Raw genomic sequence first — 20,145 nt, 5'->3', positions numbered from 1 at the left:
GTTTGCATGAGCGAATGGCCCTACAATTGCAAGACTGTCTAGTACAGGGTAAGGTCCCATCTTGGATGACTGAGGCAAAAACAGTGCTGATCATGAAGGATGTCAAGAAAGGTAACATTGCCAGTAATTATAGACCAATCACGTGCTTACCTGTGATGTATAAACTCTTGACCAGTATGATTGCAGAAGACCTATATCGCCATATGGATGACCAGCAGTTGTTTCCGGAGGAGCAGAAAGGCTGTAAGAAGCGGTCCAGAGGTACGAAGGATCAACTTATCATCGATAAGGCTGTACTGAAGGACTGCAGGAGCAGAAAGACTAATTTGGCAATGGCGTGGATTGACTACAAGAAGGCGTATGACATGGTATCGCACACATGGATAATGGAATGTCTGGATATGGTTGGAGTGGCTGATGCAGTAAAACGTCTTTTAGGTGAGAGCATGAAGACGTGGCGAACAAATCTGACAGCCAACGATGATAATCTGGGCAAGGTATGCATAAGAAGAGGTATTTTCCAAGGTGACTCTCTGTCTCCGCTGCTGTTTGTTCTTGCGATGATGCCCCTGTCGATGATTCTAAGGAAGGTGAGTGCAGGTTATGTAATGAAGAAGGACGGATGTAAGATCAACCATCTGCTTTTTATGGACGATTTGAAGTTGTTTGCGAAGAATGAGGCCGAGATCGACTCTTTGGTGCAGACCGTCAGGATTTTCAGTGATGACATTGGGATGCAGTTCGGTCTGGAGAAATGTGCTTCAATGACCATGAAGAGGGGGAAGAGGGTACATTCCGATGGCATTGCTCTGTCAGATGGTGCACAGTTGAGGGCTTTGGGTGAGGAGGAGAGTTATCGGTATCTTGGTGTACTTGAATCGGACCATGTCCTTCACAAGGAATCAAAGGTAAGGCTGAAGGCAGAATACATCAGGCGTGTAAAGAAATGTTTGAAGTCTAAACTAAACGGGGGGAACATGATTAAGGCGATTAACACATGGGCCGTGTCTTTGATGAGGTACAGTGCGGGTATTGTCGAGTGGACTAAGGAAGATCTAGATGTCACTGACAGGAGGACAAGAAAACTAATGACCATGCATCGCATGCTACACCCGCGGTCAAATGTTAGTAGACTCTATCTTCCGAGGTCAGAGGGCGGAAGGGGGTTGCTTAGCGTGGCGGACAGTGTTAACGTCGAGTGCAGAAGCTTGCATTGTCATGTCAGGAGGACCGAGGAGAGCTTGTTGAAAGTTGCACAAAGGTACACGAGGGCAGACGAAGTTGGGCCGAAAGAGTACAAGAGGGAAAGGAAGGAGGAAAGACATCAAGATTGGAGGAACAAACCACTTCATGGCCGGTTCTTGAGGTGTACTGAGGAAGTGGCCAGCAGCAAGTCATGGAATTGGTTAAAGAGTGGAGAACTAAAGAAGGAAACAGAGGGCTTGATTACTGCGGCGCAAGACCAGTCTCTAAGGACAAATGTAATGAAGGCAAAGATAGAGAAAGCAAACGTCTCTCCTATGTGTAGAATGTGCAATAAAGCAGAGGAGACTGTATTTCATATTGTTAGCGAATGCAGTAAGATGGCCCAGACGGAGTACAAAGGAAGACATGACAAGCTGGCCAAGGTGATTCACTGGGATCTGTGTAAGAAGTATGGTGTCAAAGTACTTGCGAAATGGTACGACCATGTTCCGGAGAAAGTTGTAGAGAACGACCAGGTCAAGATCCTATGGGACTTTAACATTCAGACCGATCATGTTATACAACATAGGCGTCCGGATGTTGTGCTATTAGATAAGACGAAGAAGATGTGTCATCTCATTGACATAGCGGTGCCAGGTGATATAAGGGTAGCTTCGAAGGAGATGGAAAAGATCGAGAAGTACCAGGACCTGGCCAGGGAACTTCGTAAGATTTGGCAGGTAAAGGTAAAAGTAGTCCCCGTGGTGGTTGGAGCACTTGGCACCATTCCCAAAGCACTGGGGAAACATCTAGATGAAATAGGGACAAATGTGAGGGTAGATCTATTACAGAAGGCAGCGCTTTTGGGAACAGCGAGGATCCTGAGAAAGACCCTTGAGATCTAAGGCTACGGGACGTAGCCCGGCTCGAGGAGTTACCGGCACAAAGGAAAATGAGATCTTTCTTTTGCATGCTGTGATAAAATGAAATAATAATAATAATAATAATAATAATAATAATAATAATAATAATAATAATAATAATAATAATAGGGACAAATGTGAGGGTAGATCTATTACAGAAGGCAGCGCTTTTGGGAACAGCGAGGATCCTGAGAAAGACCCTTGAGATCTAAGGCTACGGGACGTAGCCCGGCTCGAGGAGTTACCGGCACAAAGGAAAATGAGATCTTTCTTTTGCATGCTGTGATAAAATGAAATAATAATAATAATAATAATAATAATAATAATAATAATAATAATAATAATAATAATAATAATAATAATAATAATAATAATAATAATAATAATAATAATAATAATAATAATAATAATAATAATAATAATAATAATAATAATAACCAGATTTGTATAGCGCCATTCCATCTAGATCATGGCGCTCAGTAACAACAGGCAACGACTTCCAGCACGTCAAACCGGTCTGAACTATTTCAGACATCAAATTTTTCATTTAAATAACTGATTTAATAATTTGGTTTGACGTGACTCTAGAGCAACTGTCCCAATCGGGTGTAACAAAACTCCAGAGAATGACTTGTATGGCGAGATATAAAGATTAACTTACGCAGTATATGACGAAGGTGGAGTTGGTTTAGAAGGGGATAATCTAGCTTTAGCTGATGCTTCTGCATTGGCAGCAAAATTAGCTAAAGGATCATCAGAACCCATACTGTTTAAGATGTCTGCTAGCTGGAGAGAAACTGAGGGGTAGACAAAAAGGGAACAAAAACAATTTGTTGTTAAGTTTCATTTAATGTTTCTTAAGGAGTGAATGTGTTGAAAACAATAATATTAAATGGGTTCAAGTTTCACTCTGAAGTTTCCACAACACGTTTTGACAATTTATCCAAAGTTTGTTGTTGATCTCTTTCAAGAAAGTGTATTATTCCAATAAACTTGGATTTGTGTTTTCATAACGTGTTGTGGCTAAGCAGTTAAGAGCACCCAACTCTGATCAGCAGAGTGTGGTTTTGAGTTCTGGCCATAGTTCCAGATCATAATTGCTTTGTCCTTGGGATGTGACATTCAGCCATATGTCTCATGTACATGTACATGCACTAGGATTGATAGTGCACAAAAACCCCAGAACATTGACAGTTCCCAACCCCTGTGTTTATTGTTAATACTAGCAAGCACCCTTGTTTACAGGTTTCCTTAAGCTTGCAAGTTACAGTGATTAAGTTCAGGTATGAGACATACTTGGTTTCATTACCAGAAATAATTAATAATAATACAATCCAATCAATTTACCTTCACCGAAACCTTGGGAATCCCTGTCTTTCTTCATAGCAGCTGATGTGTTGTCTTTTCTTCTCCTTATGAAATCTGCTTCTTGATCAGCTGCAGCGTTCTCCATACTCAAGGTCCTCCCAACAATCTCTGGATCGTTCAAGTCCTCACTGTACTTAGCTGGACTTAACTTCCCTGGCTGTTTCTTAATTGTATCAGTGTTTTCATTCTCAAAGCCAGTCAGTCCAGACTCCATGGTGTCACTACTGTCTGATTCTACAAGGTCCTCCTGACCTCCAAGTGTATCCATCATGTCCAGGTCTTGGGAGTAAAAATCAACATCATCTACGCCATCTAGAGGTGGTGGTGCAACCAACGTCTTCTTCTTAGCAGGTGCTTTGACTGGACTCTTTCCTGTCCTTGATGGGGTTTTAACTGATTTCTCTGGTACCTTCACAGGAGCCTTAGATACTCTAGGATTAAGTTTGTGTTCATTTGGCTGAGGTTGTGATATTTGACTGATACTTTCTGATGCTTTATCTGGGGACACTGGAGTCAAAGGACTTGGCTTCCTTTTGATTGTATCTGAGTTAGATTCCCATCCTTCTGAGACAACAGGTGTTCTTGTCTTCTTCCTGGATGAACCTGGTTTAGATTTCGGAGCAGTCTGAGGAGCAACTGCTTGCCTTGACTGTTGCTGAGGTACTTGTTGTACCGGGGGTGGAGGTGGAGGAAGGTTGTTATAAGACAGAGGAGTGAAAGATGGTGCTGCAGTCTGCATTGAAGGAGGAGGAGGAGGAGGAGGTAGACCCATCTCATCAGGAGGTGGAGGGAGGTCATAATCCTGACATGGTGGTGGTGGTGGTAAGGGGAAGTCTTCATTTGGAGGAGGGGGTAGATCCTCAATAGAAGGAGGTGGTGGCATCATCTCCAACCTAGTAGGATTGCTGATCTGAGACGGTGCCTTTACACGAGGAACCTTAGGTGACACTTTAGGGGGTAGCATCTGCTGGGGGGAGGTTTTCTGTGAAGAAACTTTGACTGGGGCAACTTCTGTGGAAGTTGCTTGAAACTGGGGAACCTGGGGTGGAGGTAGAGGAACTTGAGGTGGTTGACTTTTAGGTTTGGGAACCTTGGGAGGGGGAACTTGAGGTGGCGGTACCTGCTTAGGAGCAACCTTTGGGGAAGGTGCCTTAGGTCCTTGTTCTTTGTAGCCACTCGATGTCACTGTGTTATTCGATGCTTCATTAGCATCTTGAGCACCGTGAGTTGACACAAGTCCAGGAAGGCTAATAGGTTTTTTATGGTTTCCACCAACATTTGGAACTGGTGTTCGAACAGGTGAACTCTGAGTTCTGAGTTTTTGAGGTGAGCCATTCGAAACTGGACAAGGTTCTGAAGTTGGTTGATTATTTTCAACATCTGCTTCAGGTTGTGGTTGAGCATTTTGGTCTGCCATATCGGCCATTATAGTATCAAAGTCCACGGGGGCATTTTTGGCTACTGGTGACTGGTGGTACTCATCCATGTCTGTAAAGGACTTTGATCGTGGCCTAAAATCCTCTTCAAAGAAATTTGGATCTGGCTTCTTAGGTGGTCTCTTCAGGGTATGGTAAGTGATTGGCGTTGCGTTCTGATCCAAGAACTGCTTCTTAAGAGAGCGGAATGTGGCTTTGGTTTGTAACTTCTGGCCACTGACTTCTACCTCTTGGTTGTAATCAACTTGGTTCTGGTCCTCAGTCTGTCCTGGAATTCCATTCTCAAAATGGCGTGACTTTGGTCGCCAAATTCCCTCCAGGGGTTTTGAAAGAACAGGCTGAATGATCGGAGCACTCTCATCTGTTTCTTGAGACATTCTTCTCCACAGTAGTTCCATATTACCTGCTCTGTCTGGTTTATTAGAGCTACTGTCAGTACTACCGCTGCCACCGCTTCCAGTGCTTCCAGTAGAAGGAGGTCTATGGGAGTTATTGTGGAAGCCTTCTCTCATGGGTACATCACTTTGAGCCACTCTGTTGTGGACTTGTTTCTCCTGTGCAACATCTATACCAAGCTTAAAACCACCAGATGAGAGTCTCCGGGTTGTGTTTTGGAGCAGTTCAACGGAGGGTGGCCTGTTGGAGGACCTAGGCAGTGTCTGTGAGAGTTTCAATGTACCTCCAGATGATCGTCGATGGTTTTCACTCATTTCATTTGAAAAGACACTTTGCTCCTCCTCAGGTTGTCTTTGTGAAGAAGCGATATTGTACGGGATATTTGTGTTTGCCAGCTGCTTGGTCGCTGTCGTGGACTGTACAGTACTGTTTGTTACAACAGATGCAGAAGCTGATGAATGAAAAGTGGTTTCTAAAGTGCTTTGTGAGTTTGCTGGAGGGCCTGTTAACATGCTTAAAGCAATTGATTTCTGCATTTCAGCTATGAGTGCAGCATTTGGTTTAGTGACGGTGGGTTTTTGAGTGGTTGGTGGAGGGCTTGAGACTGAGGGTGTAGACGGTACTGGCTCCCTCGATCCCTGGGTCTCTTGATTGGTCCATGATGGATTCTGTGGCATGTTAACCGGACTGGTTGGTACAGAAACACTTCGACTTGGTGTTCCATTTCCAGACACTGAGTTTGGTTGTTGCTGTAGTGGTTGCTGCTGTACAGGAGCAACTGGTTGGTTGCTGAGACCATAAGCATTATAATTCACAGTGGCTTGGGGTTGTAGTTCCTCATCAGGTTTGTTCACACCAAAGGAGCTATGACTCTGTTGGTTTGATGCGTTAGAGACAACACTCTGTACCTGAGGTACTGTGGGTGCAAGAGGGGGACCAAAGTTTGCAGAAAGACCTCCTGGAGGATTATCTCCATCCTGGGATGATGACCTGTTTAGAATTGGTGCTTTACGAGATGATGATCGTTTAATCGTTGCAAACCCCTCAGGGAGCTCAACTTTCTTACTCATATTGCCAGCAGCCATTTCCTCTCTGAACTGTTTGAGTGATTTCTTTCTGCCAATTGTAGCAGTTTTTAATTGTTCCTCATCCATGGTCCTGACTGAGTTCGTCCTCTTTGGGGGAGCTGGTGGTTTAGCTCTTTTCATTTTTACAGACCCATCTCCAGAGCCACTTGATGCTATACTTGATCCACCTTCAACTGAGTTTCTTTTTGGTGTGCTACTCGCAGAATCACCATTGTTTCCTTGAGCGGCTAATACTCGCTCCAAGCTTTCAGAAGATTTTCTTTCCCTGGGCACAGCAGGAATCTTAAAAGTTCCCCCTGGCGTTGAAACTGGTTGTTGTTTAAATGTTGAGAAGGGTTGATAGTTGCTTGGTAATGTTGCAGTTTCTCCTTCTGGTGAAGCTTGGCGATGTTCAGGTTGTTTACCAGGAGCCACCTTTAAGTTAGTGACTGTAGGAACATAACTTGCTTCTCTAGATTCAGAAAGCTGCCTCAAATGAACTATCTTCTTAGGGTAGCCTTGCTCATGGGATCCATGAGACCCGCTTGATTTGTTACTCCCATTGCTACCTAAGCTCTCTTGACTACTCCGAAGTCCAGACTTCTTTTTGATGAGTGTATTTTCTGGTGATTGTAGTGGTGATGTCTGTTGTTCTAGTGTATTTAGCATCAAGGTGTTTGGATGATGAGAATGATGTTGATGATGATGATGATGATGGTAGACTCCATCATTAGATGAGTGAGGTGAGGTGCTATCATCACTTCCTATACTACCAGCTTGTTGAGCTGAGGCCATGACCCTAGAAGCCTGCTTCTGGAGGTCTCGTAATCTCTTGATGGCAAGGCTGAACTTCTTCTGATGACCTGGAGTGAAATCAACCAAAATCACAAAAACATGATCAATATGTGTAGACATAAATCAGCCCCCAGAGTGGAATCATGCAAAATCAAAAGAATACAATCAATATATGTATTAATTTTGTTTTTTACCCACGCCCCGATATGTGCATTATTATCTCTTACATCTCTTACAATCAATTTGTGTAAACACAGATCAGCCTGGTCAATCTAGAACTGGGTTGTATGACAAACAAAATTTGTGAAAGTGCGTGGTTAGATAAGCATACAGAAATACCCTTTTTTTTTTTTTTTAAGAACTTCATGCTCGTAGTTTTTCTTAAATAACTGCCAGCCAAAAGGCCAACTTTGCCCAAGAGGTATTTATTGGTGCATGACATTTACAACTCTAATAATAGTGTTGTTTATTTTGACCAACTTACCAAGTTGATTGATACCAATCTCCTGCAGGTCTTCCCACGTTATCTCAGATACAGCCTCCATGGTGTTATAATTATTACTCATAAATGTGTTATGATATTGAAATAAGTCCAGTAGCTTCAGCCATGTCACAACATCATGCTGTTTGAAAAGGATGAAGAAAAAGACATAAGATAAGTTATGACAATGATAAAGTTAAGTGTTTTTAGGAAGAGGACACTCAATCATCTAGTTTCAAAACTAAGCTTTTAAAGGCACTGTACATGTTTGGTAAATGTCAAAGACCAGTGTTCTCACTTGGTGTATCCCATCATAACCATAAAGAAACAAGCCTGTGAAAATTTGGGCTCAGTTGGTCATAGAAGTTGCAAGAAATGATGAAAGAAAAAACGCCCTTGTTGGACGCATTTGGGTGCTTTCAGTACAGAAGTCTTTTAAAATTTTAGTGAGAAACTACCTCTTTCTCAAAAACTACATTACTTCAGAGGGAGCTGTTTCCCATAATGTTTATACTATCAACAGCTCTCCATTGCTCGTTACCAAGTCAGTTCTTAAGTTAATATTTGTTATGAGTAATTACTAAACATGTACCTTCCCTTTATATCAAAACTGGGGAAACTAAAATGAGATAGGATCTTTGCTCTGCGATAAAGGTCCAGTTTGATTAACCTTTTTAAATTACTTCTTTTTTTTCGTCCTGCAAGAAACATTGTTATTGCTGACAATTTTCTTCAAGAAGACAACATTAAGACAACATGTCAGGCTGATTGAAATCTATGACAATAAAATAACCTTTTGAAACCATTGTCATCCAGGAATTCAATGAATATATACGTCAATTTAATAGTTGTAGAACTTACTGGTTTATAATTTGGAATCCCATCAGGTTCACTCATCTGTCCAATCATCGCAGATATTCTTTTTCTATGACCTGGCTTGGTTACTCCGATAGCAGTCAAATCCTAACAAGTAAATAAACAGTTATACTTAACATCTAAGAATTCAAACTTCATCTCTAGCGCTTTCTCATTTACATATTGTAGTTTGTAACTCTTGTTTCCAAAAATTTCCAAAAATATTTTGAAATTGTTTAGGCAGTATTCTATAGATTTTATCACTTTAGTTTAGAGTTAATGAAAGTAGACAACAACATGAGTGTCAAAACATGGTAGTAATAAACAGTAACATTGGTTAAATGGGAATAGGCAGCGGATGGACCAACTTAAGGGATGCAATGTTTACTTTCAAATATCAAGTAATAACCAACCACAAGGGAAACTGACTGCTGGTTTCCAGGGTGTATTGTTAACCTGGGTTCGATCCCTGGCTATACAGCAGTTACAGGTTGAGCGGCTTGTGATTGGTAACCCCCCACCCCTTCCCCCAAACGGGAGATACCAACATTTAACTTGATAGCTCAGCTGGTAGACTGCTTGCAACTTAATCCAGACGACACAGGTTTAATTCCTGTATTAGTAAATTTTTCATTGTTTAACCCCAAATTGTTTTAATATTTAGCCAGTAAATTTCTTTGGTGGTTTACTACTTTACATTTTAAATGTAAACTGCTTTTTAATTCGACAAGCAGGTTGCAAAGAGCAGTTAATTTTAACAATCCTTTCCAGAGACTAATAAGAAGGCTGGAGACCGTTAATTCTTATTCACTGCTCCTACGCTCTTGAACTCAATACCTCGATCATTTAGCCAATGTGACTTCCGTTTCCAAGTTCAAAAAGCATATTAAAACTCACTTCTTTGTTTAATCAATTCCTTTGTGGTGTTAATTTTTTTTATTTTTGTTTAGCCCTTTAAAACCACTGGAAAAGCACTTTACTAAATGCTGTTATAATTATTGTTATCCTTAACCACATTACAAGCAATAAAAGTGGTAATAATAATACTTGACATACCTCTGGAGTCATTCTGGCGATAGTTGGCATATCATAACCAGCCTTGGTAAAGTTGTAATAATAATACTTGACATACCTCTGGAGTCATTCTGGCGATAGTTGGCATATCATAACCAGCCTTGGTAAAGTGGTAATAATAATACTTGACATACCTCTGGAGTCATTCTGGCGATAGTTGGCATATCATAACCAGCCTTGGTAAAGTTGTAATAATAATACTTGACATACCTCTGGAGTCATTCTGGCGATAGTTGGCATATCATAACCAGCCTTGGTAAAGTTGTAATAATAATACTTGACATACCTCTGGAGTCATTCTGGCGATAGTTGGCATATCATAACCAGCCTTGGTAAAGTGGTAATAATAATACTTGACATACCTCTGGAGTCATTCTGGCGATAGTTGGCATATCATAACCAGCCTTGGTAAAGTTGTAATAATAATACTTGACATACCTCTGGAGTCATTCTGGCGATAGTTGGCATATCATAACCAGCCTTGGTAAAGTGGTAATAATAATACTTGACATACCTCTGGAGTCATTCTGGCGATAGTTGGCATATCATAACCAGCCTTGGTAAAGTTGTAATAATAATACTTGACATACCTCTGGAGTCATTCTGGCGATAGTTGGCATATCATAACCAGCCTTGGTAAAGTGGTAATAATAATACTTGACATACCTCTGGAGTCATTCTGGCGATAGTTGGCATATCATAACCAGCCTTGGTAAAGTTGTAATAATAATACTTGACATACCTCTGGAGTCATTCTGGCGATAGTTGGCATATCATAACCAGCCTTGGTAAAGTTGTAATAATAATACTTGACATACCTCTGGAGTCATTCTGGCGATAGTTGGCATATCATAACCAGCCTTGGTAAAGTTGTAATAATAATACTTGACATACCTCTGGAGTCATTCTGGCGATAGTTGGCATATCATAACCAGCCTTGGTAAAGTTGTTTGTGTATTCTGGCATCCGCTGGCGTCTCAACCATTCATAAATTCTATCTACATCCTAAAATGGAATACAAATTATAGAAACAAATTAATGGAACATTTTAAAATATTCCTTTAAAAAAGCTCACAACAAGAAGATAAAACATCATACACTAGACTGTCAGTAAATTAGGTTTAAATACTTGGAAGGTGGAAGATGACATAAATTTTTGCATCAGGAATGATTAAAGTGCAAAACTAGCAACATTTGCTTCTTGCAATTACTTCAACATAACAGGAACAAAGTTGCCACAATCAGATGCACATTTCCAAATTGTTCATCAAAACATGGAAAGATTGGTTGGCAGTGCTGAAACAGGTTTGCTTTCTTTCTTTACATCGTGTTAATCCATTTATATAGTAGCATCTGTTATACGAAAGCAGCAAAGCGACTCACCTTGCCGGGATAATGAGGTTGTATCTCAGACTGCCTCATCATATCCATTTTAATATCAGTTGCACCATCACTATGAGGTCGCTGGTGACCTGAAAATAACAAATCATGCCAACATCAGGTATGAAGTCTCATCATACGGATCAATCTGGTTCCAATAGTTAGTAACCAGAACGTGTTTGGGGTGATGTAAGCAGTCACAACCTCTGAGTTTATTCTACATAAACAACACAATACAAGACATATTCAGGCCTTGAATTTTGTTTTTGAAGGGCCACAGAAATGTTCCTCTGGTAAGGGGCACTTGAAGACAATGTTAATTTGTGTTGGAACTTTGCAGAGAGCACCACATTAAAAGCACAGTTTGATGTGGTTGTCAAAACTTACTTTTTAGGTAAGCATACGGACCGGACAATGACTTACAGATCATTGAGCCATATTTATAATGAATAATGTTCTTTAGATTGAAGACATGCAATAATACAACCGGAAGGTTGAATAAACTCTCTATTTGAAAGAAAACCACTCAAAGAAAACAAGTTGTACATAATGAACTGAGTAGATCTTATTGAAGGTTGGGAACCACAAAGACCATGGTTGCCATGACTTTAATGATTCCGTTGTTATGATAGATATACTACAAACATCTCTTTGTTACAGATGTTTCTTTGTCTCTTCATTTATTAAATCCATATCCATCATTTATTAAGGATTTCATATAATTCCTTCAGCCTTTCAGTTGAAATAACTCGTCTTTTAATGAAACAAAGAGCAGCAAAAACAAGCATTGCGTCTCCCTTCAAAGGAATCAAAATGCAAAGTTAAACAGTTTGAAACATGACTTGTGGATGTCAAGCACTTTACACGTCATCCAGGCCTCTAACAAACACTGTTTTACCCAGACACTTTTATAAATCCTTTTACAGCGTCAATGACTACTTGAGAATCTTCTAAATGTTTAAGTGCCTAAGGGCAATATCCATTAGGTCTGTGGCATTTAGTTCAACTCAAGGCAAAGACACCTTTGGAATGATGCATGTCTAGAAATATTCCTTAAAGATAAAGACGTAGGATTGGCGCTCATGAGGAAAACTCTTTCTTTTAACTAGTGCAGCTTTGATGAATAAATTAAAATAAGATAAGCAAGTGAAATCTTGGCACATTGCTTTGTGCCACAAAGGAAATATATACCACAATAAAGTAGCCAACTCTTATTTACCGCTTCTTTACCAAAGTTAACTGCAATTTAAAATAACATTTTCACTAGTGATTATGACAGTCTTAATACTTGATTTTCCACAAACCATTTTTCTGTCATTCCTTTCCAATTAAAACACAGCATAAATAAGTTACTCCTATAATTTGTCTTGTCTGAGTCCTGTTACTTCTCAACATGAAAAAAGCTTCAAGTTAAGAGTCTTTTGCACTTTAATTTATCTGTCCTGTGCCCATAAAACAAGCTTTTGCCTTTTTATACATTCTGATTTGTCTTTAAATTACCTTGTTTTCTTTGATAGTTCTTGAAGGCCAAATGTCTAATTACTCTTATTTATTCCAAGAATCAAGATAAAATCCTCTGAACCCAACTATGTCGAGACATCTTGTGGGTGACTCTAACATTCCTTTAAGATCCTTAAAACCTAACTATGTCAACACATCTTGCGGATGCCTCAACCACTTCTTTAAGATCCTGCACCTTATTCTCACCTGCTAATGCTCTAAAGGTATCCTTATCTCCCAAGACGTTTTCAAAGCTGTGAAACGGCTGAGAGTGTCCGAGTGGTTTGGAGTTAACATTCATGTGTATATTGGGAGCATTCCCAGGAGTCAGGATACCACCTCCGTAGTTCTACAAGGAGAAAAGTACAATCAACTTTGAACTTCATTGCTGTTACAACAATTATAATGAAGAGACAATAAAACATTTTATCTTCAAGTACGCGCTTATCCTCCAATCAGATTCACAGAACGGAGTGGTGATACAAACCATAGAGTAATAAACCTATTGCACGGCTAATATCACTACCTGCGTCTTGTGTGTTCTATGTCACGCGCCAAGTTTGCCTGAAGATAAATACGTTATCACACGCGCACTCGTGGAAATACGGAAAACAAAGCGCGTCCGCATCCCATATCCAAGGAGGCCGTGGGCCTCATTGGATATGGGTCGCAGAAGCGCTATATTTGTCCGTATTTCACTCGCGCTTGTGTGATAACTTATATTATAGTTTGTGACCTGCAGATGTAGGCAAAGATCGTGAACATGTTTAACATCATTCAATAACCTGTTTTGGGCAATTGACTAGAACCCTCAAAAAACATTTTACCCTTAATTGTATTTAACCAGCCGAAAACATCCTGAATAATTTGAAGCAGACAGAGCGTTTGAAACTTACTCTACAATGAAAAATTCTGTTGACCACGTGTGATATAGAGCTTATACTGAAGGACTTGCAATCACAAGGTTGTGGGTCAAAACCCTACCAAGCTATGATTTGACAAGACCGAGTGTTATCGTCTAGTTAGTGAATCACAATTTCTTGATTGGTGCAATTCATAATATTAGATTTTAAACCAATGTTTCTATGAGAGAGATCGGCTGTTGCTAGTGTGGTGCTTATATCCCCTTCAATCTGTTCAAGCTGCCCTGGATCGGCCTGGATGGCAGAAACAAATTTCTAACATTGGACAAACCCGTGGTCGAGTTTGTATTGAGAATGTTCTGGTAGAGTCTGCAATAATTGCTACCCCCTTTTTGTCCGTGCTTACAGTGGATGAGCTTACAGAAAGACCTGTGTATTGTGAATGTTCTGGTTGAGTCTGCAATAATTGCTCAACCTTTTTGTCCATAACAGTGGATGATCTTACAGAAAGACCTGTGTATTGTGAATGTTCTGGTTGAGTCTGCAATAATTGCTAACCCTTTTTGTCCATGCTAACAGTGGATGATCTTACAGAAAGACCTGTGTATTGTGAATGTTCTGGTTGAGCCTGCAATAATTGCTAACCCTTTTTGTCCATGCTAACAGTGGATGATCTTACAGAAAGACCTGTGTATTGTGAATGTTCTGGTTGAGCCTGCAATAGTTGCTAACCCTTTTTGTCCATGCTTACAGTGGATGAGCTTACAGAAAGACCTGTGTATTGTGAATGTTCTGGTTGAGTCTGCAATAATTGCTAACCCTTTTTTTCCATGCTTTCAGTGAATGAGCTTACAGAAAGACCTGTGTATTGTGAATGTTTTTGTTGAGCCTGCAATAGTTGCTAACCCTTTTCCCATGCTTACAGTGGATGAGCTTACAGAAAGACCTGTGTATTGAGAATGTTCTGGTTGAGTCTGCAATAATTGCTAACCCTTTTTCCATGCTAACAGTGAATGATCTTACAGAAAGACCTGTGTATTGTGAATGTTTTGGTTGAGCCTGCAATAGTTGCTAACCCTTTTTTTCCATGTTTTCAGTGGATGAGCGTACAGAAAGACCTGTGTATTGTGAATGTTTTGGTTGAGCCTGCAATAATTGCTAACCCTTTTTTCCATGCTTTCAGTGGATGAGCTTACAGAAAGACCTGTGTATTGTGAATGTTTTGGTTGAGCCTGCAATAATTGCTAACCCTTTTTTCCATGCTTTCAGTGGATGAGCGTACAGAAAGACCTGTGTATTGTGAATGTTTTGGTTGAGCCTGCAATAATTGCTAACCCTTTTTTCCATGCTTTCAGTGGATGAGCTTACATCTATGCCGCTCTCTTCTCCAGAGTTGTCTAAGTACACCTTGCCACTTCCACCTCGTTTCATCCACACTCCGTTCTCTAGTTGATGACTTAGATCTTGCTGTAAACGACGTGGTGACATGGGATGCTGAGGTGACATTGGCTGATGATAAACTGGTTCATCTGTACAGAAGACAATGGGGAATCAAAGTAGGTTTTTGTGCTAAATGTACTCATTAACTTGAAGAGAAGTATCTTTCATAAAGAAAGATTTATAACCACTGATAGATATTAGTTCAGTGCTAAGAAATAGAACACATGAAACGTTAAGTTCAAGTTCAATTGTCATTTGCCCTCTTGTGTCTTCTGTGCACACCCTCTAAACCAGCACATGACATAAACAATATATAAAAACTTTATATATTCCACTGGACCATTTAATTGCAATTGTTTTTTAACAAAATCACAAAAAAACATCTCTAGTTGTATGTGAAATACAAATATAAACCTATATTGGAAAGGTACAATTTACTACACAGCTCAAGTGGCAGTGAAAAGAATTACCTCAAGGCAGATTCAAACAAGCAACTACATTAACAACATTCTCCGAAGGTTCATGGACTAGAACAGAAAAAGCTCAACAAGGAATCTCAATTTATAGGAGTTTCTATCTAAAGCGGTTTTCTACCTGGCTTAGTGTAATATATAGTAGTGTTTATAGATAGCAGAGTGCACCAGACTTGCCAGTTAAATCCACTGTTGCTATTATGGAAATGTTCAGAATTGAATAAGGGAATCAATGTGTGGTGAAGAGGTTTTCAACTAGTGGTTTAAACCCAACAAGGCCTGGTTCTTGATAATTTTATCGAGATGAAGTCGAGGTAAATTACAGAGGTAAATTATCGAGGTAAGAACCAGGCCTCGGCGGGTTTTACACCACTAATTGAAAACCGATTCAACACTTTGATTCCCATTCATAAATACCTTTTCGGTCAAAAAACATCAACACTTTTTGGTCAAAAAGTAAAATAAATGCAAAAATTATAATTATTCAATGATTTCTTTCAACACAACATCCCTCCAGCTATGAAATGGTAAGGCCCTCGGTAAACAACTCCTTATAAGGAGATTGCTGTGCGCGTATCGCGCAATGTGGCACAACTGTTCCAGCCGTTGCTCTCAACCAATAGGAATGAAGAAACTGGCCCGCTCACAACCGGTCATAAACACTGGTCATTACCAACGGTAAACACCCCCACATGACGCGCTCTCCACCAATAGGAATAGCGGAACTGTTTGAGGTATTTATGAATAACATTTTTTAGTATCTGCTGTCCCCATGAGGCTGAGAGTCTGTAATAGGAATAATTATCTGAGTCTGTATCAGGAATAACTATCTGCTATATCTAACACTGTTTGAGAGTCACGTACTGTTCGGTGATGGTATATTATGATGTGGACTGCCACTCATTCCTCTGGATGGACTACCAACTAAACTCCCATCATGGTATTGATGGCCCGACATCTCAGAACTATTCCTAGCTGGTGAGGAGGATTGTGGGTAGTAACCATGGTGACCAGGTTGTTGGTAGATGTCAGGAGGTGCTGCAGGAAACTACACAAAGATAAGAACATTATTGATGATTGTTATATTACTATAAAAAATTCATTCCCTTCATTTCAACTGTTTTTATAATCATTTATCACCATTGTGTCCAAATGAAATATAAAGATTGATGGTATTAAGTTGTGATTAGCCGCTCTTTTTTATGTATTAATTCTAAGTGGAGATGGGCATACTCAGGCTGAATCATTATGTAGTCAATTACTCTATGACAATGACCCTGTATAGGCACCATAGCCTCAAGTCACAACTCATGAAGAAAAGCACATACACAAAAAGGCTGAGTTAATACTCACTTTAATCACAAAGTTGTTTATACTTTGCCAACTTTCAGACAAGAGCATTTCATGACCACCCTCTCCACATTCTCAAATTGCCTCCAACCATCCTTCCCCCAGACCCGTCTCAAATAGCCAACCACCCTTCCCCATGACCCATCTCAAATAGCCAACCACCCTTCCCCATGACCCATCTCAAATAGCCAACCACCCTTCCCCATGACCCATCTCAAATAGCCAACCACCCTTCCCAATGACCCATCTCAAATAGCCAACCTCCCTTCCCAATGACCCATCTCAAATAGCCAACCACCCTTCCCAATGACCCATCTCAAATGGCCAACCACCCTTCCCAATGACCCATCTCAAATAGCCAAACCACCATACCCCAATGACCCGTCCCATTTGCTATTTGAAATAACATCAGTAATCAAGTTTCCTTGACTGTGTAAAGAATGAAACATTCTCTTGATAGTTACTGCTCTCTATATCAAATTGTCCATTTAGTTGTAGAATACGTCCCTCCTGACTCATCCTTTTCCTTTTGAACTTCTTGCCATTTATTGTCCATGGGTCTCCTACCCAGGTCTTGTAGAGGTATGTATAGGCGACAGTAAATAATATCACTTTGGAGTCATTGCAGACTATTCAAAATCAATAGGGGAATTAATTTAAGTAGAAGAGTCTACACTTTAACTGCATTGTCTTCTTTGTATAGGTGTCCCATAGGGTATTTAGATAATCATGGGGAAGGGAAGGGGAAGAGGGATTGGATCGCGCAACAATTCATATGACCTCTGTGGGTAATGAAGTTTTAATTTTTCACAGTCGAATTGGAACTCAGGAGAAAATGTGTCCCCATTTTCCAACTGGTCTGCTCTAGGCTTGTGTAAGCGATGCTCCTTTTGGTTATGGTAAACAGAGCCCTGAAACTGGGCCCTGGTCTGCTCTTGGCTTTCTAACTGTTCTGCTCCTGGCCATCCTCCAGCAGTGTTTCTCCCCGTCATCATGATCATTGAAGTGAAAGGACAATAGGGTTCATGTTTACAATGTTCATATTGTAATATTCTGGTCAAGTTGAAGAAGGTTGCAAGGGAAACTTAAAACACTCTTATAATCAAATTGTGAAGTCCCTTGGCTTGTGTCTTTAACAGGCTGTCCATACAAAAGGGGAAGGTTTGAGGGAGGGGTGGGGAGAGACAACGAGCGACGGCTTGTTTCAAGAATACCAAGGCTCTAAGGTAATCAATATGACTGTATCTCATTGTTGACTTACCGGTCTATCCTCAGGTATCCCATAAGGTATGGAGCCATTCATGGGTTGAGGAGGAGGGGGAGGTGGGGGTGAAAGATTTGCATTACTGCCGGCTGGATGGTAGTAATTAGGTTTCAATGGCTGACTTTGCATCTGATCTAAACTCTCTGTAGAGACAAACAAAATAATGATAGAGAAACAAATCTAACAATGAAAGGAAAGTCTAGAACACAAACAAGTAATCCATCTAATATTCAGTGTGTTCTATTAAACCCACTGGTGTCATCACAACCAAATTAGATGTTAGCAAAACACTTCCAGCCTTAGGAGAAATAAGCATGATTTATTAGGTTTAGAATAAACACACACCATTCCAACTAAATTTAGCCATGACCATACAATGTTACATTACTCATCACCAAGAATGAAATACTGAGTGAAATCGCGACATGATGTACAACACTATTTCATGCTAGTTTAACTCCTGAGTGAACAAATAAACAAAAACTAAGTCTTGATTGCAAAGGATCACAAAGAGTTCTGCTAGCCACATTTCAAAAGAGGGCGCTGTAAACCCACCATCATGATATCAAATAGCCATCCAATTAAATTGACTGAGAAGCAATCTATCATGTTTGCCAGGCTCACATCATCAATGAAATGCATGCTGGCAATGGTACTAAACATAACCAAACATACATAGGTTGTCCAACTGTTTAGTAAAATGACCAACAAGAACCCAATAAATAAAGCAAGAATACCAATATTTGAATGGGTTAGCAATCCCTTATTCTCACCTCTATTACTAGACCAATTACCAGAAGAACTAGCAGATGTAGCAGAGTCTGCTGAGAATCTATTAGTAGCATCTACAAGAACGTTACTTGAAGGAGGTGTAACACTGCCTGGCATACTTGATAAAGGGGTACTGGAGTAAGAGTAGTACTGGCTAGTAGGGACGGAGGAGCCTGGATTCAAAAGAAAAGTATCAAGTAGTCAGACGGAACAATTGTGGTTACAACTTCTAGAGTTATAATGTAGATTACATACAAAGCACATGGTTGTACAAGCTTTCTGAGAAACGTTTTATATGTTTGATTAAATGTACACCCCATTTGAAAGGATTATTTATCAAAATAACCCTGACACACAACTTGCAACATTTATCAAAACATGACACATAAATTATTCAATTTATTTGTTCCCATACGCCACTGAATACAAATGAATGACATGTACTAAGGTTGAACAAACCAATGCATTCAATATTCCTTTGGTACGATCTCTAGTAACCTTCAATCTACAATAGCTATCTCTCTATCAATGAATGGATGGTAGTGACTCAAACACAATGTTGATAATTAATATAATGAGGTAGTTAGGACTACAAAGACAGCTGTGTCCAGAGGAAATAACAAGACTTACAGGCACCTGTAAGACAATGGCTTGTGTAATTACTAATTAGTCTAACGAGATAGCATAGTCCAAGATGTGTTCTGCCATTTACTCAAAGCTAATGTAGGATCTACTTTAGGATCGATTTTTGAAATGCTCAAAATTAAATTTCTTCAAATAATGTCAAACCTTCAAAATATCAAGTAAAATAAGTCTTTAATAAGGGAATAAATGAGTGGTGACGAGGTCTTAAATGGCTGTTTAAAACCAGCAGGACCGTGGCCATAGTGACGTGACGCGCTCTCAACCAATAGGAATAGCAGACCTATCTAGGGTATTTATTGATTAATATTAACAAAGCTGCAGACAAGAAGTTGGCTATTCATGTAGTATAAACTCCTTCCTCCCTTCCCCTTTCCCTTTGTGTAGTAAACCACACCCAGGTAGTACTAGTTAGCCAATTATGAGGCTTGTAGTTTGTACAAATGATTTATTAGATGTACATACTGTACCAGCATTGTAATACCCTCCTGGTACCGGCAACCAATAATCAAACTCATTATGATGTCATGTTGAAATCTTAAATTGGTCATCATGATTGGCCATCATTGGTAAGGCTGTATTTTCACACTCAACATGATGTAATGTAGAAATTCTTAATTAGTCACCATGAGGTAGCCTGTATTCAAATAAGTCCGCCATTACCACCCCCCTACCCCCACAATTGAATCCATAGGGTATTTGTTATGATGCTCAATGTTTTTTACATCTCCCTCATGACAGTCAGATATTATTGTCTACAAGATGAGAGCACTCCAAGTCTGAATAATTCTAAAGTGAAACCAACTTGACATCAAGTGACAAGTAAATAGTACATGATGTGCCATCATTTTAAATTCTTATCTTAACTCTTCACATACCAAA

The 20,145-nt window shown here is 39.9% G+C and overlaps 1 protein-coding gene across 4 annotated transcripts in view; it reads right to left on the bottom strand.

Moving 5' to 3' along the window:
• Positions 1-20,145, bottom strand: part of LOC117292141 (serine/arginine repetitive matrix protein 2-like) — a 52,243-nt gene that overhangs the window by 5,355 nt on the left and 26,743 nt on the right. The window contains exons 3-13 of one of the 4 annotated variants that reach the window (XM_033774070.1): positions 18,624-18,794; positions 17,848-17,993; positions 16,101-16,284; positions 14,659-14,852; positions 12,668-12,809; positions 10,964-11,052; positions 10,475-10,585; positions 8,513-8,614; positions 7,655-7,793; positions 3,456-7,238; positions 2,770-2,905 (exon numbers count right to left, since the gene is read on the bottom strand). In XM_033774070.1, coding sequence (XP_033629961.1) covers positions 2,770-2,905; positions 3,456-7,238; positions 7,655-7,793; positions 8,513-8,614; positions 10,475-10,585; positions 10,964-11,052; positions 12,668-12,809; positions 14,659-14,852; positions 16,101-16,284; positions 17,848-17,993; positions 18,624-18,738 — 5,141 coding nt within the window. In that variant the 5' untranslated portion in view covers positions 18,739-18,794. Of the gene's footprint in view, positions 1-2,769; positions 2,906-3,455; positions 7,239-7,654; positions 7,794-8,512; positions 8,615-9,562; positions 9,679-10,474; positions 10,586-10,963; positions 11,053-12,667; positions 12,810-14,486; positions 14,515-14,658; positions 14,853-16,100; positions 16,285-17,847; positions 17,994-18,623; positions 18,795-20,145 lie in introns of those variants that run through there. The other 3 variants (XM_033774071.1, XM_033774072.1, XM_033774073.1) reach the window with 3 other exon arrangements.

The sequence above is a fragment of the Asterias rubens genome, chromosome 7, assembly GCF_902459465.1.
Source record: "Asterias rubens chromosome 7, eAstRub1.3, whole genome shotgun sequence".
NCBI classification, from domain to species: domain Eukaryota; kingdom Metazoa; phylum Echinodermata; class Asteroidea; order Forcipulatida; family Asteriidae; genus Asterias; species Asterias rubens.
Note: the sequence above shows the minus strand (reverse complement) of the source record. Positions and strands in the feature narration are given on the sequence as shown.